Source organism: Dendrobates tinctorius, unplaced genomic scaffold, assembly GCF_039654945.1.
Source record: "Dendrobates tinctorius isolate UK_male_01 unplaced genomic scaffold, ASM3965494v1 ptg000174l, whole genome shotgun sequence".
Lineage (NCBI taxonomy): Eukaryota > Metazoa > Chordata > Amphibia > Anura > Dendrobatidae > Dendrobates > Dendrobates tinctorius.
This window is the reverse complement of record NW_027361841.1, coordinates 11,696,122-11,722,946: the sequence shown is the minus strand read 5'-3', so window position 1 is coordinate 11,722,946 and position 26,825 is coordinate 11,696,122. Positions and strand designations below refer to the sequence as shown.

Sequence of the window (26,825 nt, the reverse complement as noted above, 5' to 3'; positions counted from 1 at the left end):
ACTCTCAGCCCCCTTCTCGACAATGTCACACGTCACAGACCGGTTGCTTGACAGATGTGGAGACTGACTCTCAGCCCCCTTCTCGACAATGTCACACGTCACAGACCGGTTGCTTGATAGATGTGGAGACTGACTCTCAGCCCCCTTCTCGACAATGTCACATGTCACAGACCGGTTGCATAATAGATGTGGAGACTAACTCTCAGCCCCCTTCTCGACAATGTCACACATCACAGACCAGTTGCTTGATAGATGTGGAGACTCTCTCAACCCCCATCTCGACAATGTCTCACGACACAGACCGGTTGCTTGATAGATGTGGAGACTGACTCTCAGCCCCCTTCTCGACAATGTCACACGTCACAGACCGGTTGCTTGACAGATGTGGAGACTGACTCTCAGCCCTCTTCTCGACAATGTCACACGTCACAGACCGGTTGCTTGACAGATGTGGAGACTGACTCTCAGCCCCCTTCTCGACAATGTCACACGTCACAGACCGGTTGCTTGATAGATGTGGAGACTGACTCTCAGCCCCCTTCTTGACAATGTCACACGTCACAGACCGGTTGCTTGATAGATGTGGAGACTGACTTTCAGCCCCCTTCTCGACAATGTCACATGTCACAGACCGGTTGCTTGACAGATGTGGAGACTGACTCTCAGCCCCCTTCTCGACAATGTCACACGTCACAGACCGGTTGCTTGATAGATGTGGAGACTGACTCTCAGCCCCCTTCTCGACAATGTCACACGTCACAGACCGGTTGCTTGATAGATGTGGAGACTGACTCTCAACCCCCTTCTCGACAATGTCACACGTCACAGACCGGTTGCTTGACAGATGTGGAGACTGACTCTCAGCCCCCTTCTCGACAATGTCACACATCACAGACCGGTTGCTTGACAGATGTGGAGACTGACTCTCAGCCCCCTTCTCAACAATGTCACATGTCCCAGACCGGCTAACGGACAGCGGACCTGTAACCGCCAAAGACGAGCAAGCAGGGTTCTTCGGATGAATGGACAGCAGGCAACTTTTTTGACAGGACGGTCCCCAACAGAGTATATCACCAGATTGCCAGTCCAGGGTCGGCCCGTGAGTTCGCAACCAAGGAAGACCAAGAAGAAGGGTATGAGCCGAAGTCGGCAAAACGTGGAAGGAGATTCGCTCCCGTTGACATGTGCCAATCTGCAACTCTACTTCCTCAGTGACCTGGTTAACGGTGTCCTGCAAGGGCTTACCATCGACCCGAACTACCGACCTAGGAGTCTCCAAGGATCTGACAGGAATCTGAAACTTCTTAACTGCCTCAAGACTAATAAAGTTACCCACTGCACCAGAGTCCACAATAGCCTTCACAGTGCAACTCTCGGAACCAAAATTCAGGGACACAGGCACAGTAAGGGGTAAAGAGGAATCACATACACCAGAGGAGAGCTCGCTTACCAGTCCCAGGTGGAGAAACTTCCCCGGCCTCTTGGGACATGAGCGTAGGAAGTGGGAGGCATCCCCACAATAGAAACAGAGACCTTGTGCCTGCCTCTTCACACGACGCCGTTGAGCTAACTGGAGACGATCCACCTGCATAGGCTCAGGTACCGTATCTACTGCAGATAACTCGGGTAACGGATGGGAAGAACTGTGCGTGGAGGAGAAGAGGCGGGAGGCCCCTCTCTCTCTGGCTGACTCGCGGGTGCGCTCCTGGTAGCGCAAATCAATGTGTGTCGCGAGAGACATGAGGTCCTCTAAAATGGTAGGAGTATCTCAGCCCGCCAGTTCGTCTTCGATCTAGCTGGACAGACCACGCCAAAAGGCCCCAATGAGGGCATCATTATTCCAACCAAGTTCGGAGGACAAGGTGCGAAAACATATTGCGTATTGTCCAACTGTTAGAGTACCTTGACAGAGATTAAACAGTGACTCGGTGGTGGAAGCGAGGCGACCCGGCTCATCGAACACCTTACGGAAGGTGTCCAAAAAGATGGAAAGCTGAGAGACGAGTGGGTCATCCCGCTCCCAAATGGGATTAACCCATGCAAGGGCCTTCCCCTCTAAGTGAGAAACTATAAATGCTATTTTAGCACGATCGGTGGGGTAATGCTGCGGCAAAAACTCAAAATGCAAACGACACTGATTCAAAAACCCGCGACACAACACAGGGTCACCGCCATACCGAGGTGGCTTACATAAGTGCAGTAGTGAGAGAGGAACCATGGCCTGGGCAGAAACGGATTGTATAGATAGGAGCTGATTATCTACCGATGACATATAGTTGAGGATCTGGGCCTGGGAGTTGCGTTGCTGCGCGAGTTCCTGCTGGAGACTGGCCAACTGGGCAGCATTCCCAGGCTCAGAGGACTGTAAGGCAGATAAACAGGACTCCATGGATTTGAGAAATAACATAATTCTAGTCTGGTTTTCCCGGAGGAATGACAGCTCCTTTTGGACGGAAGCCGTAGTACCAGCGGGGTCCATGGCCTGATTATACTGTTAGAGTGGATGGTCTGGAGCTGGAAACTCCAGGAGTGGACCCTCTGGGCTGTGGCACCGAAGGGCCCTGGGTGAGCTGCCAGATGGAACCGACCTCTATACAGGGACCGTTAGGAGCAGGCCCAGGGGTTCGAGTATCACGGTAGCCGGTACAGAGAGGGACGGCTCACAGGAGACACGGGTGGGTATGACTGAGGGATGGTACTGGATACTAGGAACACCAGGTGTGTACACGGAAGTGTGCTAACTACAGGATAGTGCGAGACAGGTACACGTGAGCACGTATGGCAAGTAACACGTCCGGAAGTATACCAAGCAAGACGCGTGCAAGGAGCACGACAGAGTACAGAATTGTTAGAGTGGCAGTCGTGCCAGGAGGAGTATTAGAGTTTAGGAACAGAGAGAGTGCCCGGAGGCACAGCGGAGCAAGAGACAGAGCACAAGATCCGAGTGGATGCCAGAGGGCATGACTGAGCAAAGACAGTGCGAAATGGAAGTTCAGAAAAGGTGCCCTGGAGCACCAAGAACACAAGGCAGAACAGAGGACCTGAGTACAGCGAACAGCCTGGCAGAGACACAGACGTCCCAGCCAGGAAGCACGACAATAACAATAATCAGGCCCCTCCCATAGGGGAAGGTAGCCTTATATAGCACATGACGATGACAGGTTCCGTGTCAGATCCAGGAGACCACTGCAGCACCATCAGCACCACCACCACCCCAAATGGAGCAGCAAATGGAACATGCTGAGGAGGGGAGGCCAGCAGCAGATGAGAGACGGTAATTATCAAATCCCCCATTCCTCCAAACTAGGGCTATTGAATATCAAGATATTCATTGGCCCTTTGTTTCTCTTTATTCAACAGCCACCCAATAGATGCAGCAGCAGCAGCAATGGCAGCAGCTGGAACACCACCCACAGGCATGGAGTGTGGCCACCAGGAAGACAGCACATCATCTTCTGGGAGCCCTCCCTCGCATCGTCAGCGTTTGACGGTAAGTTTTTATTTCCAAAATCCATCATCTCTGTAATATATGTGTATTCATTGCCTTTTATTTCAAAACAGGAATCACAAGATGAAGAGGAGCTCCCAGAAGAAGAAGGAAGGGGTGGACAGACACTTGGAGTGGGCTCACAATTGGTAAGTTTTTTGCATCAAACGCAGAAACACAACATCACACTACACACAACACATAGAAAACAATGTTCTGCAGACCACACACAGCAAACAAATGCCTACATCCAAAGACATAACATTTTTTGTTTTCTTCTCTAGTCTTCCCAATCTGGTGCTCGGCCAAGAGGTCCTCGCAGTGCCTCCCAGGGTCGTCGGCGACAGCAACCCGGCGGTCACCAGCGTGTAAGTATAAATATTTTTGCTTTGTTTTTTTTTGCACTTTTTATTTCATTTCTTTTGTGGAGGCTAATTATGTTATTTTTGTCTTTTTCTTTAACAGCCTTCACAGCGTGCTCCCGACTCTGACGGTGAGGATGGAGGGATTGATGTGGACTGCCTCATCGATCTCATCAGAGAAAGGGAGCCGCTCTGGAATATGGCTGACCGCCGCCACGCTGACCTGATCGTTACCCGACGACTCTGGGAGGAAATCTGCTCGCTCCTTGTGGACCGCTGGGAGGACCTCGAAGCTCGGGCCCAGATTAAAGAGCGTAAGTATATACAGTACCGGTTGCTTGATTTAAACCAGTGTTTCCCGAACTCCAGTCCTCGTGGTCCCCACGGATCATGTGTTCAGGATTTCTATTTACTTTGGAAATCCTGAAAACATGACCCCTGGGGACCATGAGGACTGGAGTTTGGGAAACACTGATGTTGTATACTAACCACTTTGTCCTTTCTCGTTTCAGGGGAGAGAATTGTGAAGCGGTGGCGGTCTGTGAGGGATCGTTTCAAGAAGGAGTTCAATAAAGAGATGCGGGCCACGAGTGGATCTGGAGGACGCAGGAGCAAGTACAAGTACGCACGAGCCCTGTCGTTCCTCCGGGAGACAATGCTCACCAGAAGGTAAATATTACACACCACATGTGACAAAAAAATGTTTAGATGTAACTTTTTTTTTTCAGCCAGGGCCATACCATGTCACTATTTTAATTGTTTTTTTTTCTCTTTATTGCACAGCACGGTGAGCAGCACTCGGGAGTCTGCACGATTGGACCCTTCTGAGGCGATCCCTGAGGAGACCGGAACCGAGGGACACTTCGACCTCCCCGGTACATCTGCACCTTCCCAGCCTTCCCACACATTCGACCCATCTGTCCCATCCACCAGCACAGGAGCATCGTGGCCGCCTACATTACATGAAGCTGCTGGTGAGGAGATCGCTTTCCCTTTACCCCACCCTTCTGCCCCTGCCACCTCTAGTACACCTGCGGGTACTGGGCGGCAGCGGCAGAGGGGTCAGGAAAAGACTTATGCGCCAGAGTTCTTGCATCTGAATGCATCTTTCCAGAACTGTCTAAAAGTCTTGTCAGAGCAAATCTCCGCAGGCTATCAGCAGATCAACTCCAGCATTCTGGAGGTGAAGACACTTCTGCAAACCATGCATTCAGAAGCAAGATCTTCGCCAAACCACACCTTTTTCAGGTCTGTTGTGGAGCGCATGGAAACGCTCTCTCCTGCCCAGCAGATGCATGTAATGCATTCATGCCACGCTGCTCTCCAGCAAGTTACCTCCCAACCTCCTCCTCCCACCACAGTAGTTCCTCCACCTGCACCCCCTCCAGCCACTTTCCATCCTCCCCCTCCTATTACATCTACACCCCCTCCAGCCACTTTCCATCCTCCCCCTCCTATTACATCTACACCCCCTCCAGCCACTTTCCATCCTCCCCCTCCTATTACATACCATCCACCTCCCCAGCACCAGCAACCTCCCCAGCACCAGCAACCTCCCCAGCACCAGCAACCTCCCCAGTACCAGCAACCTCCCCAGTACCAGCAACCTCCCCAGTACCAGCAACCTCCCCAGTACCTGCAAACTCCCCAGTACCAGCAACCTCCCCAGTACCAGACATCTCCCCACTTCCAGCAACCTGCCCCGTACCAGACATCTCCCCACTTCGAGCAACCTGCCCCGTACCAGACATCTCCCCACTTCCAACAACCTGCCCCATACCAGACATCTCCCCACTTCCAGCAACCTGCCCCGTACCAAACTCCTTCCCCATACAACTTGCCATCAACATCATCTGCTCCTACAGTCCCTGCCCAACCCTCCACTCCACCACCCACCACCTCTTCTGCTTCCCACATGTCCACCCATTCTGTAGTTTTTTCCACACCTTCACCTCTAACTGTTCCTTCCCCACCACGATCCCAGTCCTCTCTCCACACTCCCAGTGTCGAAGTGTCCCGCAGCCCCTCCAGCAGTATTTCCACCACACACTACACAGATTTATAATGTGTGTATTTAAATAAAAATGACCAGTTTTATGGTTTCAAAGCTTTATTAAACAAGTTTACTAAAATTTTAAAAAAGTTTACTAAAAAAAACATTTTTCAATAAAAGTTAAATTATTTTACACTGGTTGTCTGTCATTTCTTTATGCGGCGAAAAAGGTTAAATACAGGGTATTTAAAAGGTGAAATGGTATTCAAAACTAGGTATATAACTGTGGGTAAATTTTAGCTTTTTGCCACAGTTGTGTTCCTGGTTGTGTTTGAAGCAAAGTATTTCACCTAAAAAGTTGTGTTTATTGTTGGTGATTTCCTAACAATGTACACAACTTTTGTTAAAAGGTGAAATACTTTGCATAAAACACAACCAGGTACACACCTGTGGCCTAAAGCTAAAAATAGAGACCATGACAAGATAGCCAACTTTGGTTGGCAAAGGTATATACTGTTGGTACAGAAGGTACACAAGTTTGGTTAGGGCACAAATCTTTCACACTCTGTCATCCTGCCAGTGTACTCTGCCTTGAGGTGACATAAAGTATAGTGCAAAATTGTCCCTCATTACTGAAACCGTCACAGAACTTCTAGTGGTAATGTCATGGTAATCTTGCAAGGTGGTTTCTTCAGAGGTGTCCTCAATGGAAATGGGTTCCTTGCAGATAACAAAATTGTGGAGTACCACGCACGCTTTGATCACCTCGTCCACATTTTCTGTCTTGAGGTTGATCGCAGTCAATAGGACCCGCCATTTGGCTGTCAGAATACCAAAGGTACATTCAACCATTCTTCTTGCTCTTGTGAGGCGGTAATTAAAAATGCGTTTTGGTCTTGTCAATCTTCTGCTAGAGTACGGTTTCAAAAGGTGTTCTGACAGCTGGAAGGCTTCATCCCCTACACAGACAAATGGCATAGGTGGACCAGATGTTTGCGGCAGCGGTCTAGGTGGTGGGAACTGGAAGGTGTTTCCATACAGTTTACGCCCCATGGCAGACAGTTTGAAAACTTGAGAGTCATTGGAGCAGCCATAGGCCCCAATATCAACCGCAATAAATTTGTATTCCGCGTCAGCGATGGCCATGAGGACAATTGAAAAATATTTCTTGTAATTGAAATATTCCGATCCCGATCCAGCTGGCTTTACAATGCGGATATGTTTCCCGTCCACAGCGTCCAAGCAGTTGGGAAACTGACATATCTGTTGAAACTTGTCAGCAATTTCAATCCACCTCTCTGTTGTGGGCTCTGGTAAAAACTCTTCAGCTAAGGAGTCCCACAGTGCACGGCATGTGTACGTCACAATTCCAGATATGGTGGAAATCCCGAGTCTGTACTGGAAATGCAGTGACGAAAGGGATTCTCCAGTTGCAAGAAATCTGTGGGGAATTAAAAAACAATAAATTAGTTTTAAATCACAGCATTACATACCAAAACTGAGCTATAACACTTGGAGATACAAACTACCACCAACAAGATTGCAGTGAAAGTGTGCTCTGATGCGATCACATCCAATAAATGTGGCTTACCTTAAAGTCACCATCAGACGCTCTGCGGGTGAAACAGAGAAGCGGCAATAGGTGTCCGCTTTTCTTATGAGGTGTGCAATGCGCTCCACCAAGTAATCAAAATTCTCCATTTTCATCCTAACATATCCAAAAAATTTATCCGGGTTTCGTCGAAGGTCCATGCAGAGTGTAGAATAGACCCCACGCGTCATTCTCTTGGCTGTGATGGGGTGGATCCACAAACGTCGTCTACGATGCCTGATGCGCTGCTGTCTCGCTCTCTCCTTCTCCAGAACAATCACCCTCAAACGATTCGCCTCCGCTATAAAATCAGCCAAATTCTTCAAAATATTTCCAATGACAACATCCATCTTCGCCAGTAACTTGCTCTTCTCTCCAACCTGCACTTTCTCCTCGACAACCTGTCAAAGAAGGGCTGTAGGAACACTCTATATATAGTTTTCCAGTAGCCAATCCCGTTCGGAAGGCCACAAGGGTCAATTTTAAAAACCGGATCCGGCGTAATCCGTCGAAAAACGGATAGAAAAACGGATGAACCGGATGAAACGGATCCGGTTTTGTCTGTCAAGAAAAAGACGGATCCGGCAGAAAACCGGATCCGTCACATCCGGTATTACTAAACATTTGCCGGATCCGGCGTTCCGGCACGACGCCGGATCGCGCCTGACGCCGAAAACCTGATGTGTGAAAGTAGCCTAACACACCGGGTTTTTACGGACAGTCTGTAAATTTACAGAGGTTGGCAATTATGGTGTACACTTCTTCCCTCTGTATGATGCTGAGCAATCATAAGTAGACAGGAACCCTCAAAGGAAAGAATAACACCCCCACAATAGCTGTTGAGCAGGTTTCTCAATCTGTGAGATGTATAATGTCAGACCACCCTAATTTCCTGGTCTAACCTCCTGCATGAGTCATTGTGGGGAGGGAGCAACACAGGTGAGTACTAGCTAGGTCACATCACAAACCGTTCTATCAGTTCTACTCCTTTCATAGTAGTCACTTCTGATGTACTGCCCTACCACCACAATGCATGTCCAGAGATGAGTCAGTAATCACACTTAAGTCTTCTGTGTTCAAGCAACTTGTAATTGCTCTGCAGTGAGATCAGTGTTGTCATTATGTCTCATACAAAAGAAACCCGCCTTTTTTGAAATTCATATATGTGAAACACACTGACAGTGTGAACTCACTACAAACCAATTACAATTTGAGCACAGGACACAGTGTGGAGGGAAGGGAAGTACAGCAGAGCTGGCTGTTCTATAAAAGGAGGAGTGCTGATATTCTAAACAGAAGTTATGATTTTCAATGAGATGCAGACTGTGAGGTAGGATGTTAATCTTATGCAATAGATGAAGAGGTCTGGAAGAGTAGCATGTGCAAAATAGTGCAACAGTTTACTCGTCATCAGGTATTCAGTCATTATATGTACAACATGATATACAACAAGCTATATTAATCAAATACATGCAAACAAAATTAGAAAATATGAATGAGTTCTTACTGAATATCCATCCGAGTACTGGAACTGTGTTCTAGCCATGTCTTCTGCTGTTGGACTTAAGGGTTTAGGATCTGACATTGAGCGTTGCATGACCTTTGGAGATTTTGGACTTGATGGAGGAATCTGTACAATATCAGCATGACTTTTGTGAGTGCCAATGTCATCTACCACTGTCTTATCATATGGAACAAAAGCAGATTCTATCACTTTGCCAGGGGAAACTGGTGAAATTGGAGAATAAAGAACTTTAGGAGACTTAGGAGGAGAAGGTGCAACCTGCAGTGATGATTCAGCCCGTAGATGAGATGAATAACCTATTTCTAAAGGTGTTGGACGTCGTTTATCCTTTTGTGATAGATCATTTAGATATGGTGGACTTTGTACATCAGAATCAGTTTCTGTTTGACAACCCAAGCTTTCTCCTTTGTAACTCTTTTCTGGGGCAGAAATATGTTTAATTATTTCAACTTTTGAATCAACTTTTGCTCGTATTGAAGGTGTCCTTATTGTTCCCAGTGGTTCAGTTTGTACTGAAATTTCCGCTACAGTTTGCACAGCCATATTAGATACTTTGGAAAATTGTCTAGATTTATCAGCATCACTGCTTCCATCACTATATTTTCCTGCACGTGACCTTCTTCTCGATCTTGTGGGAATATCCCACTCATCTTGATCTTCATCATCCGTCTGAACACTTGTATCCACACCTTTTTTAGATCTTCTTCTTCTGCCAGTAAATCTATTATCATTTCCATCCTCATCATCAGTTTGGACTCCACTGTCAACAATTAGTTTGTATGATCTGGGGTCATCTTGCATACTTCCATCTATTTCATCATACATACCACATAATCGAGGCATGGAGCTTCTTTTTTTAAGCTGCCGTTCATCATTAAGATCCATGTCTTTTAGAGACAATTCTGAAACTGAATTTAATATCCCTGGTCTAGAAATATATTGGGTAACACCATCTGACTGTACAGCATACCATGCATCACCTGGTGCTATGTCAATGCCTGCAACCGCTGATGATGAAGTGGCAGTATGATCACCAGTCCAGAATTGTCCATCCTCTGGTGCAGAATATTGGCCTTCTATAATCACTTGTTCCGAAGATGTTTGAGGTGGCACATTTTCAGAGTCATAACCATACTGGTACATTTGTCGTATTTTTTGTTCCTCTAGCTGCTGATGAAGCTGCTGTTGAAGTTGCTGGATTTGCTCAAGATGTAGCTGTTGTTGAGCCATCGTTTCCTGCCTCATCATGAACTGAGCTTGTCTTTCTTCTTCCTGTTGATACAGCAAATGTTGTTTCATTGACTGTAATTCTTCAAGCTTTTTCTGAACCATTAAAGTTTCTTGTTCTCTGAATCTTTGAATTTCCTGACGTTCCCATTCAAGCTCTTCAGCTAATCTCTGCTGTTTGAGCTTTTCCAGCTCTAGAAGCTCCCGCTGCAAATGTAGGTTCTGTTGCTTACCATCATCAGCTGGTATAATAAAAGATGATTCATCTTCAGTCATTTCAGAGAAAGTTTCTGATTCTAATGTCAAAATGGAATCTAGGTCACCTTGTGTACTTCCTGCAACATCCAAAGGAAAGGATTGCAAACTAGTGTCAATCACAGACATTACATCGGTTACATCTTCCATTGCAGATGTTATAATGCTATATGTTCTTGGTATTGGTTGAGTCTGGTTTAAACTTGAAAGTGAAGTAACAGTGTTAGTAGTAGTGAAAGTCGATAAATCTTTTGCAGTTGTACTAAAGATAGAACCAGGTTGTGTAGTGATTGCAAACGTTGATGGAATTGGACTGGTAACTGATGAATAAACAACTCCATTAGATGACCTTAGGACACTTCCCATACCATATGGTGGAACTATAGAAGCAGTCATACGGGCTTGCGAATATTGGGGAGCACTTATACCAAGGCCGGAAATGACTTGTCGTGTTTCTGGGTAAGAACCTGTAGTCTTGGTTTGGTAATCCAAAGCCTCACCTGAAATTATAGGGGTACAGTTATAGTCCATTTCCTAAAAACAATGATGTTTGGTGGCTTTGTGACCCATCCAATCTTGATGAAATACATGGGTAAAATTGCATGCAAATCTCCAGTTTAATAATTATTTGAACATGAAGCAAAATTAAATTTGGAACATGCAGGCACATGCATGAACCCGTGAGCAAAACATACAAATAATAATTAAAAAAGAAATGAAAATACATCCAGTACTCCAAAATACTTTGCCACAATGTGCCAAAAATGATAAAAATAAATTAAAATAAATTAAAAAATGTTACCCAGAAATGAGATGAGGAACACCATAATCACATTTTAAAGAAAGATTTGCTGGCACGTCATACTGACCTGTAGTTATTTTCCCAGATGTCAGGTCTACAGCAATGCCATCAGCTATTCCAACTGGGTAATCAAAAGTATTTTTGCTTTTGTACAAAAAGAGTCCTGCTTCAGCTAAATTTGTATCAGACATAGAAGGTTTCATACCACCAATACCCCTAAAACCTGAAATGCCTGATCGGTCATATTGATAATGGTCATCTCTATATCCAAAACGATCTTCAGGTAAAGTAGTGGATGGTTGTTGTGAAATGCAACTTCTTCCAAATGGCAATTTGTATACCACATCACAACAGACAGCTCTCCTACCTGCAGTTAAGTCCACGGGCTTATCATCTTCTATTATTGCAGTGACAAGTGTGGATGCTGCATCATCCACGGTTACCATTGTTCTAAGAAATTTTGTTGTGCTAAGATCCACCACTCCACTGTCTACTGATTCCTGAGAGGTAGAGATATCAGTAGATCCATTTGTTAGACTACCAGAGGTAACTTGGAAAGGTTTTGTTGTTGATGCAGCTATTAAGTGTGCTGGGATACCCAGAGATAAGTTAATTGGCACTTCTACATCCACCGCATATGTTGAATTTTCGTCTTCATATTGTTTGGAAGTTGTCAGTTTTAGTGGTTCCTTCATTGAATTTCCTAAGTCAACGAGACTCTCCAAACTTGATGCATAACTTACAGTTGTTGAGCATGTCATTACTGTAATGGATTCAGTGACTAGTAACATAGAAGAAACTACTGGAGATGCAGTACTAAGGTTTACTATAGCAGGTTGGACAGCACTTATTGGTCGATTCATAGAACTAAATGCAGAAGACAGTCGTTTTACTTCTGTTGTGGAAGAGAGATCCATGCAACTGTCAACTTCAAAATCCTTAACTTTATAATCCATCTTGTTCAAGGTGCGTAAGTCTATTATATCATTAGATTCAGTAGGTTTCCCAACTAGCTTTAACTGAGATTGAGCTGATACTGTTCTTTCAGTTGGAAATACATTTGGAATGCAAGTGAATTCAGAGTCGGTGCTTTGAGGTAAAGAAACAGTAGTTTTGGCCTCTTCCACTGTTATTTGTGATAAACTGTGCAGATTATCTGACGCTTGGTTTGCTGTCACTTTTTTACTTATACTGAGAGGTGTGTTGGAAAACACTGTTTGTGTTATTTGTGGAACTTGCTCATGCACAGTTGTCTGTAAAGGCCAACATGTTGTAGTGTAAATTGAATCACTTTCAGTTGGGGTACCAGGCTCTGATGGCAAAGTTATGACAACATATGTTTCTTGAGATAGTTTGGCTAATCTTGGTGATGATTTATTAGAATGTGGAGAAAGAGGTGATGATGGAGAAGGTAATTGGTGATCTGCAGATGAAACCAAGTTTAAAGTCATACTAGTAGCTATAGAATGTGCTTGAGGTTTGTGTTGTGCGTCTATTCTTTTTTGCATAGCTACTGCGGATTCACAAGCCACAGGTTTTGTTTCTTTCTGAGGTTTTGAGCTTTCAATTGTCCTATGACTGAATATCAATCCAGCTGGAATAGAAGATGGCTTTGGAGGGACAGGTGGAGGTGGTGCATGAGGTCTGGTTGTAGGCGTTGAACTGGTTTTTAATGGTGAACCTTCTTGAACTCCTCCACTTTTGTATTCTACTGGGGTAGGCTTTGCTTTTGCTGTTGGAATTTTAGGTGCTGGCCTCTTTTTTGAGCTCAATCCTGGTTTTGGGGTTGCTGCTGGAGGTAATGGTGGTGGTGGTGGTGGTGGTGGTGGAGGAGGGAGTCGAGGAGAAACAGAAGTTTGAACTATTACAGGATCAGTGGAATCAGAAGTTTTAAAGAATGACATTACCTTGGATGTGACTGATGGAGCTGGTGATATGACTGATTGCAAATTTAGGGCAGCAGTTGTTGCATGTGTAACTGCTGTAGAAGTCACAGTGGGTTTTGTTGATACTATGCATACAGTGGTCATTGGTTGCTCATGATTAATGAGAAACCCAGTAACAACACTTGATACATCCTTTGGATGTTCTTTAGTTTTATCTTCTGATGGTACATTACCAGTACTTTCTGTTGCCATTGCACACACAAAAGAAAGTGGTCCAGTTTGAGCACTTGTAGATTGTGCAACATCCGGTACTGAAATTATTACATGATCTGTACTGCATATATCAGTGGTGGTACTGGGTGCTGACATCTGACTAAGCTGTGTGTCGCTTTGTGATATAGAATAACCAGATTTTAAATCACCATCGTCATTACAAGATGCATTTGCACTATATTGGCCATCCATGGAAACTTCAGTGTTTTCGGAAATACAATAATCAGAGGCTTTTTCTACATTATAATCAGCAACCACGTCGTCTTCAGGTTCTTCTGCAGTGAAGTGCTGAGTTATTTTAACGTCAGGAATAGACATTGAATTAAGAGAGGATGAGTCCACTGAAGCAGTTAGTATCATATTTTCAGTTTTATATAAATTTACATTCATAGAAGATGTAAGCTCAGTTTTTATGTTAAACTCATTTCTATGTTGAGTGGGACTGGACCCTGGTGTTAGCTGCATGTCCTGACTAGTGATAATTTCATAAAAACCAGTAGCATCTTCATGGCATTGCCTGTCATCTGTGTTATCTAAAATAATTATTTCATGGCTTTCTGGAACAATGTAAGAACTTGAAACAATGTCTTCTTGAGGCAGCATAGAATGAAATGTTTCAGTTTTGAAGCTCTGTCTGTCTGCACTAGCAATAGTCGGAGCAGTATTAGTGTTAATGTCACCAGCTGAATTGTTTTTTACTTCTTGTAGTTGGTCAAATATGTGATGCTGGCTACCTATTATATTGGCATCCAAACCTTCATCATAATTCTCTTCAACTAAGGATTCATAGATATAATCTTCAATTAACATCCCTCCATATAAAGGTTCTTTTTCGAAAACTTCTTCTTTTTCCTTGTCACTGTGATATAATTTTGCTTTACATAAAATATCTTCATAAGCTTCCTCTGCACTCTTTAGAGTTTGCTGTCCATTTGTGTTCTCTGCTAAAGCAACATTAGTAGTCACCTCGGTAGGAGAATATAATGATACTGATGTAGGTAACTTATAAACCTTTTGAACTTCTAATATTTTTTCAGGATTAATTTCAAACCCTTCTGGTTCTGACTCAATACTAGGTGAATACTCTGAACATGAAGATCTATGAAGTTCTTCCATTTCAGCTGCTTGACGCAATTCCTCTGTTGGAGAAGCATCTTCAATAGGAGATAAATTGCTTGGAGGTGTCTTTGGTCTCTCTCTCCTTCTCTGTGCTCGAAGTTCATCTTTGTCTTTTTTCGATTTTTTACTAGAACTTTTTCTTTGTTGCTGTTGCTGCTCCAATTCTCTTTGCTTTTCCTGCTCTTTCAAAAGTTCTTCTTCTTCTCTCAATTCTTCCTCTTCAGAAGAGTCTTCAATCGTGGGAAGAACTGGCCCATGAGATCGATGCCTTGCTTTCCTTTGCTGTTTGCTTTCTCCTGATATCTTTTTGTGACTTGGGCTGCTGTCACTATCTTCATCCAAGGAGGAAACGGAAGTTGGCGAGGTACCTGGGGTAAAACTAGAAGCATGGAGACTTGATGATCTTTCTTCACGTGACCTGTCTTCTGGAGAATCTGTTAAGCTTTCCATCTCCAACTCTGGTTCCTCATCATAATATAATTTGGTTGAAGGTTTGCTAGTCTCTTCAGTGTAAGTATTAGACATTGTGCTATTTAGTTCAATAGTTTTAAATCTTCTGAGACCTCCACCAGCACTTAATGAAAGCTCTTCATTTTCTTGACTTTTAGTTTCTCTAAATTTTGGCTCTGGGCTTTCATCAAATGTTTCCTCATCTTCATCCTCTTCATCATCATCATGCCATGAGTGACGTCTAATTCCATCATCATCGTAGCTTGCACTACTTTTTTTAGTTAATCTCTTGCACTTTGTTTGTATTGGTTTTGTTTTAGTTTCTCTTTTCTTACTTTCACTAGCACTTATTTCCTTTAATTTTGTTCTAATAAACTCTTCATCTTCAGAGCCAGATGCATCCTCATCTGCACTCATTTCAATAATCTGTTTACGGATAAAATCTTCATCATCTCCTGATCCCTGACTATCATCATGTTTAAAATCATCACTGCTTGATGACCCATTGCTAGTTCTCCTTTTTCTTTGTGGAATTGGTGAATTTTCACTTTCACTACTGTCATCTATTGAATCTTGTCTTTTGCGTACAGTTACATCTTTTGCTTTGCTTATACCCTCCTTTTGAAATTTTCTGGATGGTAACCCCTTTTTCCCATTCTCTAGTGTCTCTTCTTCCTCTTCCTGAATATCTTCAAGTTCTTCCTCTGAACTGTATGATTCTGGTGTAATTGGCAATATCTTAGTCCTACTTCTATCTTGAGTCTGTCCAGCATATTTCCCATACAAATCATTACCTTTCCTTAACTTTTCATCAGCGAGAACACTTGTTTGGGCTTCTAAGATTGATAAAACTGTACTTTCTAACTTTGCTAAATCTGAAGGACTAGAAGGACTGATTTCCTGTGAAAGAGAGTCTTTTTTTGTTGCTTCCTTAATCAAATCTTTTTCATCACTTGGTATTAGACTTGGAATTTCTCCAAGAGAACCAGATATACCATCTGATGAATAGCCTGTATCACTTAGCCCTTGTGGGCTTTTTTGCTGCTGAGAATTTGAAGTATCAGATTTGTCATCTTCCTTCTCCTACAAAACAAAAGAAAAAAATTGTTCTTGAACTAAGAAACATTTGTAAAAGGCAAAAAACATATTACTTATTTTCTCTTAGAACAATAGATAACCGAAAGCACAAAAGGCAATCTAAAGGCCATATTATTCCTAGATAACAACTTATGGGTATATGATAATTTATTTTATTACTTTGCATTCTATTTTTGGGGAAGCAGGATAAAAACAATAAAAATTTTAGGACAGTTTTTTTCTTTGACATTTATCATAGGGGACAGTTAATGTTAGTATGTTGGTCAGTACTTTCATGCCCAATTTAGCGTATTTTGTGTTTTAGTAGTATTACACAATAAAATCACTTTAAAAATTATTTTTTAGTTTTTTATTTAAATAACTAATGTGCTATTATAGTACTTATGTTGAATAGTGGAGCATAGCTACCTGTTATAATACTTTAAAAAATAAATATTTATCAGTGTTGTACAGTGCAACACAACTTCCTATTATAATACTAGTGACAGGTAGTCTATTAGACGAAGCTTTTGGCAGGACCTAGTAAGCCTCTGTTCAACAAAGCAATCAACCACTTAAATGATGTGCTTGCCATTGTCTGCACCATCTAAAGGGTTACATAGTGAGCATGGCTGTCATGGAATGCCATTAGTTAAAACATGGTTCCTTAATTTAAGGCATTCCATGACAAACATGTGTGTCATACTGTCTTAAGGTGATAAGACATCATTTGAAAATGATTGCTATGCAATGTGCAACACTTGAAAAAAGATCATGGAAGGCTATGTATCTTCTAAAAAATAAACAAGTTTTTAATTGCATACTTGTGTTGCTTATAGTAAACAAAAAAAAAATAGAAACATATAGAAAACAAGAATTTTAGATGTTTCGAACAATATAAAATTATCAGACTCCTGATCCCTCTGCTCACCAAAGATAGGTCGGTGCCAGATGGTGGATCTCTCATAGAGAACACAGAAACGTTCGGTAAACTGAGCATTACTTGTATGGGAGAACTAGCTGAGATGGCTGTCGCCTAACCAAATGATTGGTGTTCTAATCGTATGGCGATCTAATATCTATGGTGGGATTTACTCTACCTCTTATACTTATCATCATATCTGAAAATAGTAAGAGACACAGCCATACTGAGATAACTGATGTAACTTCACAAATTCATCTTGGAAACTAGCATCAGAATTGACATATATTAAGTGACATACTTAAATGGATAAAGTTAATCATATATATCCTTTCTCTATCTTAAATCTTTCAAAATGTTAACTTGTTCTGTTTCTGCAATCTATTGACCTACTTACATCTAATATAATGTAATACAGTAGAAACCAAAAGTTTTGCATTTTTTTCAAAAGTGATTACTTCTGTTTGGTTGTTGTGATGTGATTTTCCTGGAGATTTTAGTAAACCGGAAGCAAATAGTTGTCAGCTATAAGGATGAAAATTGTGTTTGACATTGTTTTATCCCTTTATGTGTTAGTTTTCAACATTTGCTAGGCCAAATGTTTCACATATTTTGTCATCAGTAGTTAAATTTGCCTAAAATTTTTATATTTTTTTGGTTGTGTGTTTTCTGGGTAAAACATGGCAAAGACAAAGCCAAATTTATCACCAGATGTCAGGAAGCTTATTATTCTGAGAGTGAAGTCAGGCAAAAGCCAAAAAGAGGTAGCTCTGGAATTCAACTGCTCTCAACTTAGATGTGGACAATCAAGGAAAATGTCAATGTTGATCACATTATTAAGAAAAAGTCAGTATCTGATGTTCATAAAAGTGCTGTACAGATTTCACACGAAATGAATGAAGAATATGGGGTCAAAGTGAGTAACCAAACTGTGGTGCGAGAGCTTAGAGCAGTAGAGTTGAATGCAGGAGCTCCAGTCAAGAAGCCTTTCATCTCTGCAAAGAACCGGAAGATCCGACTTGAGTTTGCCAAAAAACACAGCCAGTGGAAAGAGACAGATTGGTGTAAGGTGTTGCGGTTGGATGAATCCAAGTTCAATATGTATAGTAGTGATGGCAAGCACTACATATACCGCTCAATTGGAAAACAGAATGATGTAAGGTAGAAAACACCTACAGTAAAACATGGTGGTGGCAATGTCATGGTTTGAGGCTGCTTTTCTGCATCTGCCATTGGTCCTCTGCATAGAATTGATGGAAAATTGAATGCTACCATGTACTAAGAAATACTGAAGAATGTAATGCTGCCACATGGTAAAACTAAAGTAGGCAGGGGCTGGAAATTCCAGCAAGAAAATTATCCTAAGCACACATCCAATTTAGTAAAAAATTGGTTAGCAAAGAAAAATGTTCACCTGTTGCAGCAGCCAAGCCAATCACCTGATTTAAACCCTATAGAGTACCTTTGGGATGAGTTAGGGTGATGAGTTGGGGCCCGTACTCATAGCAATGAAGATGAATTGTTTTCAGATTTGCAAATGGAATAGAGCAAGATCCCTCAGAATGTCTTGAATATCCTAGAGTCTTCAATTCCCTGTTGGTGTGGTGCAGTAATTAAAGCACAACGTTAAGCTACAAAATACTAAGTTATGGCATTGTAAACAATGAACTACTCCCTATGCTGTGATCAATAAATAATATATGCAAAACTTTTGGCAGTCAGTGTTCTTTAATTACATGACCATACCATATATTCTAAAGCATTTTGCTTCAAATTAAGGTCTTGCATGATAACAACTTCATGCACTTTCAATTCATTACCAGGATAATGGCATCACAACAACCAGACAGAAGTAATCACACTTTAAAAAAATGCTAAACTTTTGGTTGCCGCTGTATATTACTATAACTCCTAAACAACACACCTGCTTCTCCGCACCTGAACGTCAAAACCATCTCCAGAAAAGTCTAATGAGATTACCAGTACCAAGTGATAGTTTGCAAATTAACTGGAAGTTTAAATTCTGGATTCTACTTGTATGAGAGCTAAAAAATTGACTCAATGAAGAAATCTGTGCATAGAGCTTAATTTGTTCCTTCCAGAAGTGAAGTGTATAGTAAAAAGATGAAAAAGTTTTTGATTTCATGGTTGTACAATACAATATAATATTGTGGTACCGAGTTAGCCAGAAAAATTGATGTAAATACTTATGTCCCAAAAAAATGAGAACGGTATTCAAGGAGTGATACCTTTTTTGACTAACGAGAGAAATTATATTTGCAAGCTTTCAGGGCTCAGGCGGCCCCTTCATCAGGCTGCAATTCACTTGTAATGTAGCCTGATGAAGGGGCGGCCTGAGCCCTGAAAGCTTGCAAATATAATTTCTCTGTTTAGCCAATAACGGTATCAGTCCTTGAATACCTTTCTCATTTTTTTGGGACATAAGTATTTACATTGATTTCATGGTTCAATGCAATGAAATTTCTATGAAATTTCAGGGCGAAAACCTGAGGTCACGCTAATAAGGGGATTTTTGACAACCATTCTTTGACGAAGAGAGGCAGGCATATGCAGAATATTGAGGGTGCAGAGTCATATTATTCTGCCTTATAAAATTATAAACACAAGATCAGACACCTCTCACAACCTTTACAGGTTTATATTCTGCACTTTTTGTTATTGGGAGGATGAAAACACCATTATCAGTACTGAACATTGAAATTATCATTGTACCAGTTTATTATCTTAAAGGGAATCTGTCACCAGGTTTTTATTATGTAATCTGACAGAAGACTGAGGTAGGGACATAGACTCTGATTTACTTTGTTTACTGGGTAGTAGTCACAGTTTTCTCTTATGCAGATCTAGCAGAGCTCAGTTGCTAATCTGTGTATAATCCCATTGACACCTCTGCTTTCTGTGTGCATTGTATAATGACAGAGAGCTCCTAATCAGTGCAGAGGATGGGGTTGGACTAAGATGCACCAGGCCAGTTGATAATCTCCTGGTGATAAAACACTGATTGTATATGAACAGCAAGACACAGCCCAGTAAGAAACACATTACTGTAATCAGCATCTCTGCTCCTACATTATGGTGCTCTCAGATTACATAGCAAAAACCTGCTGACAGATTCACTTTAGATAAGTATCAAACCTTGATGCATGAACTTGCTACTTTTTGCTATTTTATGCTGCTATTGACACTTTTAAAAAGTGTACCTAATCCTTATGTATGCAATTAAAGCTTAATGCAGATTCCCACTTGCAAGTGGCCCATGGAAAAGAAGCCCACATCCAACACCACGCTCTTTTGAGGAAGCTATAGCCCCTCCTCCTATAGCCTCCTGAGTATGCTGATACCACATATGTGGGTGTAAACAACTATTTGGGCGCAAGGCAGAGCTCGGAAGGGAAGCAGCGCCATTTGACTTTTTTGGCTGGAATTGAGATCGGACACCATGTCGCGTTTGGAAATCCCCTGATGTACCAAAACAGTGGAAACCCCCCACAAATGACACCATTTTGGAAACTAGACCCCTAAGGGACTTATCTAGATGTGTGGTGAGAACTTTGAACCCCCAAGGGCTTCACAGAAGTCTATAACATGCAGCCGTACAATTAAAAAATCATATATTTTCACAAAAATGATCTTTTCACCCTCAATTTTTATTTTTCCAAGGGTATCAAGACCCCAAAAGTTATTGTGCAATTTGTCCTGAGTACGCTGATACCCCAGATGTGGGGGTAAACCACTATTTGGGCGCATGGCAGAGCTCAGAAGGGAAGCAGCGCCATTTGACTTTTTTGGCTGGAATAGGGATTGGACGCCATGCCGCGTTTGGAAAGCCCCTGATGTGCCTAAACAGTGGAAACCCCCACAATTGACACCATTTTGGAAACTACACCCCAAAGGAATTTATCTAGATGTGTGGTGAGCACTTTGAACCCCCAAGTGCTTCACAGAAGTTTATAATGCCCGGGCGTGAAAATAAAAAAATCATATTTTCTCCACAAACATGATCTTTTGGTCCCTATTTTTTTATTTTCCCAAGGGTAACAGGAGAAATTGGACCCCAAAAGTTGTTGTCCAATTTGTCCTGAGTACGCTGATACCCCATATGTGGGAGAAAACTACTGTATGGGCACACGTCGGGGCTCGGAAGCGAAGTAGTGATGTTTTGGAATGCAGACTTTGATGGAATGGTCTGCGGGTGTCATGTTGCCTTTGGAGAGCCTCTGATGTGCCTAAACAGTGGAAACCCCCCACAAGTGACCCCATTTTGGAAACTAGACCCCTTAAGGAACTTATCTAGATGTGTGGTGACCACTTTGAACCCCCCAGTGCTTCACAGAAGTTTATAATGCCCAGGCGTGAAAATAAAAAAATCATATTTTTTTCCACAAAAATGATATTTTTGTCCCCAATTTTTTATTTTCATAAGGGTAACTGGAGACATTGGACCCCAAAAGTTGTTTCGCAATTTGTCCTGAGTAGGCTGATACCCCATATGTGGGGGTAAAACACTGTTTGGGCACATGGCAGAGCTTGGAAGGGGAGGAGCACCATTTGACTTTTTCAATGCAGAATTGGCTGGAATTGAGATCAGACGCCATGTTGCATTTGGAGAGCACCTGATGTGGAAACCCCCCATTCTAACTCCAACCCTAACCCCAACCCACCCATAACCCTAACTCTATTGGGAAAATGGAAATAAATACATTTCTTTAATTTTATTATTTTTCCCTAACTAAGGGGGTGATAGAGGGGGGTTTGATTTACTATTTATGGCGGGTTTTTATTTTTGACAGTTGTCATACGCTAAAAGACACTTTTTATTGTAAAAATAGTTTTTGCATCACCACATTTTGAGAGCTATAATTTTTCCGTATTTTGACCCACCGAGTCATGTGAGGTCTTATTTCTTGCGGGACGAGTTGACGTTTTTAATGGTACCATATTCGGGCACGTGACTTTTTTGATCGCTTTTTATTCCGATTTTTTGGACGCAGAATGAACAAAAACCAGCATTTCAAGAATTTCTTTTGGGGGGTGCGTTTACACCATTCCTCGTGCGGTAAAATTGATAAGGTGGTTTTATTCTTTGGGTCAGTACGGTTACAGCAATACCTCATTTATGTTATTTTTTTATGTTTTGGCACTTTTCTTCAATGAAAACAATTTTATATAAAAAATAATTATTTTTGCACCGCTTTATTCTGCGAACTATAACTTTTTTATTTTTTCGCTAATGACACTGTGTGACAGCTCGTATTTTGAGGGACAAGATGACATTTTCAGCGCTACCATGGTTATTTGTATCCGTCTTGTTGATCGCGCGTTATTGCACTTTTTGTTCGGCGGTATGATGATAAAGCTTTATGTTTTGCTTCGTTTTTTATTTTTATTTTTTAAGGGGTTCAATAAAGGGGTTAACCAGTGTGACAGTGTTATAGGGTGGGTTGTTACGGACGCGGTGATACCAAATATGTGTACTTTTATTTATTTTTTTTTTATTTCCAAAAAATGAATTTATTAGGGAATATTTTTTTTTTATTTATTTAGCAATTTTTTATAAATTATTTTTACACTTTTTTTAACTTTATTACAATGTCTCAGGGGACATAACTGTCATGTGACAGATCGCAGAAGGCTTCCTCATGCCGGCGCTTTGCAGGCATGTGGAAGCCAGCTCCCTGCAGGCCCTCGAAGGTCCCCGCCACCATTTTGGATCCGGGGACCTGCAGCGAAGGAGACCCCTGCAGCAGCGCTGCTCATTGCGCTGCTGTGGGGGTCTCAGGGAAGCACGGAGGGAACCCCCTCCCCGCCGATGCTTCCCTATATCCCTGGTACACTGCGACCGTGTTTGATCGCAGTGTGCCAGGGGTTAACGTGTCAGGGGTGGTCTGTTACCGCCCCTGACACATAGTGCCGGATGTCAGCTGTGATAATCAGCTGACACCCGGCAGCGATCAGCGACGCTCACCACGTGAGCGCCTCTGATCGCTATGACGTACTATCCCGTCCCTGGGAATTAAGCCCCAGGGCACATGGACGGGATAGCACGTCATATGGCAGAAAGGGGTTAATACATCATGTAACTTGCTGCAAAATGACCTCATAAAAGCATAGGTAAAAATAAATTCTTATCCTAAGAGATAGTAGTGCAATTTGGCACTGCTCATTTTATGGCCAGGCATTCCTCTTCTACAGTGGAATAATTTTTCTTACATGGCAACAGTTTCCTACTCAGGTAAAGAACATGATGCTCCTCTCCATGTATCTCCTGAGAAAAGACCACTCCTAATCCAACTTCAGAGGCGTCCGTTTGGAGTACAAATTTCTTCTTAAAGTTGGGGGCAATCAGGACTGGCTGCTTACACAGAGCTACTTTCAATTCTTGAAAGGGTGTCTCCACCTCTGATGTCCATTTGGCCATGACTGATTTGTCCCCTTAAGGAGGTCGGTCAGGGGTGCGAACACCATGGCAAGTAGTACCCTACGATTCCCAGAAAGGCCCTAACTTGCTTTATTGAGAGTGGTTTTGCCCAGTTCTGGATTGCATCCACTATATTGATCTGGGGTTTGATTTGATTTCACCTCTACCTATTACCTATCCAAGGTACCTGGCCTCCTCTTTCCCCATGGCACATTTGTTTGGATTTATAGAGAACCTCATCTTTCTGAGAGCATCAAATATCACCTGGACTTTTTCCAGATGACTTACCCAATCTGGACTGAAGAATATGATATTATCTAGGCATACCACAGCGTAATTATTACGGGGTGCGAGGATCCGGTGTATGGACCGCTGGAAGGTGACCGGAGCTCTCTGCAGTCCAAACGGCATCCACATATTGGAAGCAACTGTTGTGCATAGAGAAAGCCATTTTCTCCTTGGCATCTTGTGATATGGGGATTTGCCAATATCCCTTTGTTGGATCCAAAGTGGTTATGTACTTTGCCAGCTCAAGCATCTCGACCAGTTCTTTAACATGGGGCAATGGATATGTGTTGAACTTGGAGACATCGTTCAGCTTCCAATAATTAGTACAGAATTTTCATTCTTCATCGGGTTTTGAACAAGGACAATCAGGTTGGACCACCTGCTCTTAGATTCCTCAATGACTCCGATATTCAGGATATGCTTCTCTTCCTTGGAGATAAGTACTCGGTGGGCCTCTGGAATTTGGTTCCATAACATCTATACACTCCAGCAAATTTTAGAACAGGTTCCAGTTCTGCTGCAGCAATTCTCGACATTGCTGTTTTGGGACTTTTGAAAGCACCTTGGCTATTGTGACATCTTCAATGTTCATCCCTTGTAAACATGGGGTTTCAACAGGTCCCTTTCTTGCCATGCCTTGATGGGTAGTGGCATGAGGGGATTTTGGAAGTGAGAAAAGGGAGTGGTTAACTGGCAGGTGAGACAGGACTTGCAATACCTTAGGATTTCTCAGTGAAACCTGGGTGAATAAAACCTCCATCTGACCCATTATTGGGTTTTGTCGACTCCCAGATGGTCACCCAAGACATGTGAATGGGCCATGTCGAACACCCTCCATCTATAGGGTCCTGGTACAACCATTACTCCACTATTTTTTTACAGACCTTATTAACGCAGAACAATAAGACTCCATTCATCATAAAATAAGGAAATCTGGTGTCAGCCCCCGGCTCCTGTGCTATGCCATTTAATAACAGTTACATTATTGAATGCGTCTTTTAGAGTTAGGTCCCTATTTTGGATGAACCCAAAAATTTTTCTGGTAACCCTTATCTCAGAAATGTCAGACTCGGCCTTATGAAATACTACCCCTTCATCTCTCTTCAGTACACAGAATAGAAAGCTATCAAGACTCTAATGGTGGTGAGACTTTTTTAGGGCCAACCTGTCATGATCACGTGTGTCAGGACACAGATGATGCCGCAAGGCGAACCCATAACACACGTGACCCTGGATACACCGCCTCCAGTGGGGCGCATTTAAATAATAAAAACGTGCAGGTGGATACGCCGCCTCCACCTGGCGAATTTAGGTATTACACATTATACAATAAATCTGGAAACCCCGCCTCCAGTAAGGCGCATTTAAATAATAAAGGGGGAACCTGGGAAACTTTAACAATGGTGGGCCCTGCAATAGGGAAAAGGGAATTGGAGACCTCCTGAGCTCCCCTGAGAAGTGTCCCTGCACTCCTAACGTTCCCTATGCCGGTTTCGCACCGGGCGCCGCACGCGTACCTCAACGCCCTTGCTCACCCTGAACCTAAACCCTCACTAGGGAATGGGTCGGTGCGGAGACTAATCCCACCACTGCACTAATAACACATGAGGAAAGAGACAATACAGGGGAAACACCACTTAGCTTTGCTCTGTTGCGTGCGCTCCCAGCAACAGAGCCCTCCACCTGAGTGCATCTTCTCCTCCACCCGGATCCATCACCATAACAGGATCCTTCACCTTAGTGCAACCTTGGAGCAGAGTCCAACACCAGTTGCAGCTGCTTAGAACCAGAGTCCCAAGGATGAGTTCAGCTGCTGACACGAAGTCGAGCATGCTTGAGTCCAGCTCAGCGGCCAAGTCCCACATGGTGAGTGCCACTCTCCATAGTCGCCACTCCACCAGCCCATGCAGACACTTCCCGCTGACACCATCACTGCGACTCCACCACGCCATGCCAGCCCTTCGTCCAGACACCATAGCTGAAACACATCCCCCCTGGCTAAGCTGCGCAGGACTCCTCACCAGCTCCATCCTTCATCCAGGCTCTCCAAAAACAGAGTGAACACAAACTCACAATATCACAGGCAGTGATTGCACACCTCTAGCACACCTTTATAGGGTGTAACACCTGATACATGATTAAGTGCACAAAACCTAAAGTGCAATATCAAAACCACCACCGGGGACAGTCAAGACACCTTGGAACTTTCCAAAGTAAAAAAAGTTCACCCAGTGATTTAAAACTGTCAGATCACTTCAGATCATGACACAACCCATCTCTTATCTGTGCCGTCAAGGTCTCCGCCCTCTCCCACAAGACCCCAAACAACACAAAGTCCCGGCTTATGATAGTTGAGTATAAAAAATCCTGGACCACATCGATCTCATGGGACTCAGTTCCTCGGGTCATCTCAAGGACCACACTGGCGACCGGATAGTCTTCAGCATCCCTGTAATTGCAGCTGACACCCACCTTCTTCTCAGGGATCAAGTGGAGAGGTAGTCTGGCCTTCACGAGGGTCACGAAACTCCCTGAATCTAGTAGTCCATTCATTTGCAGATCATTAACTTTTACAGGACAAGCCTGGGGTCCCTCTCCGGGTGGATATTCCACATTGCAGGTCGGTTATGTGTAGAATGAACACTGGCCAAGGGGCAGCTATGGGACCTGGGCCATGACATCTCCAACAGACTATGTCTCCTGTCTCCTGATGACACCCTTGGCATGACCTCCACTGTCCCCTTGGACTTTGGACACCCCAACCCCTTTTTTCTGCCCCCATATGGGACTCACAGTATGCCGTGGGCTGCCTCCCCAAGGAACCATCGACCCCCTAATACCTGTCGACTAGTCATACCAAGTCATCAGGGTTCCAGGAATCTCCATGGACAACCCAAGTCTGCATTGGGCTCATAAGGGAGTGCATGAACCAGTCCATTACAACTCGCTCTATCATCTGAACCAGAGTAGGGAAGTCTGGCTGCAATCACTTTTGGATGAGGTGCAGATAAAACATTTGGGAGTGAGGTTTGTCAAGGTGATGTGCCCAGCGGTAGAGCTGCTGTGCCCTGACAGACATTGTCACACCCAAACTCGCCAAAATTTCCATTTTCAATTTTCATATTCTTC

General features: G+C 43.1%; 1 protein-coding gene across 9 annotated transcripts in view; it reads right to left on the bottom strand.

Annotated features, from left to right (window-relative positions):
• Nucleotides 1-26,825, bottom strand: part of PCLO (piccolo presynaptic cytomatrix protein) — a 599,138-nt gene that overhangs the window by 155,010 nt on the left and 417,303 nt on the right. For all 9 annotated transcript variants that reach the window (XM_073551315.1, XM_073551309.1, XM_073551313.1 and 6 more), the window contains 2 exons: nt 11,310-16,053; nt 8,941-10,940 (listed from right to left, as the gene is read on the bottom strand). In XM_073551315.1, the coding sequence (XP_073407416.1) occupies nt 8,941-10,940; nt 11,310-16,053 (6,744 nt within the window). The remainder of the gene's footprint in view (nt 1-8,940; nt 10,941-11,309; nt 16,054-26,825) is intronic.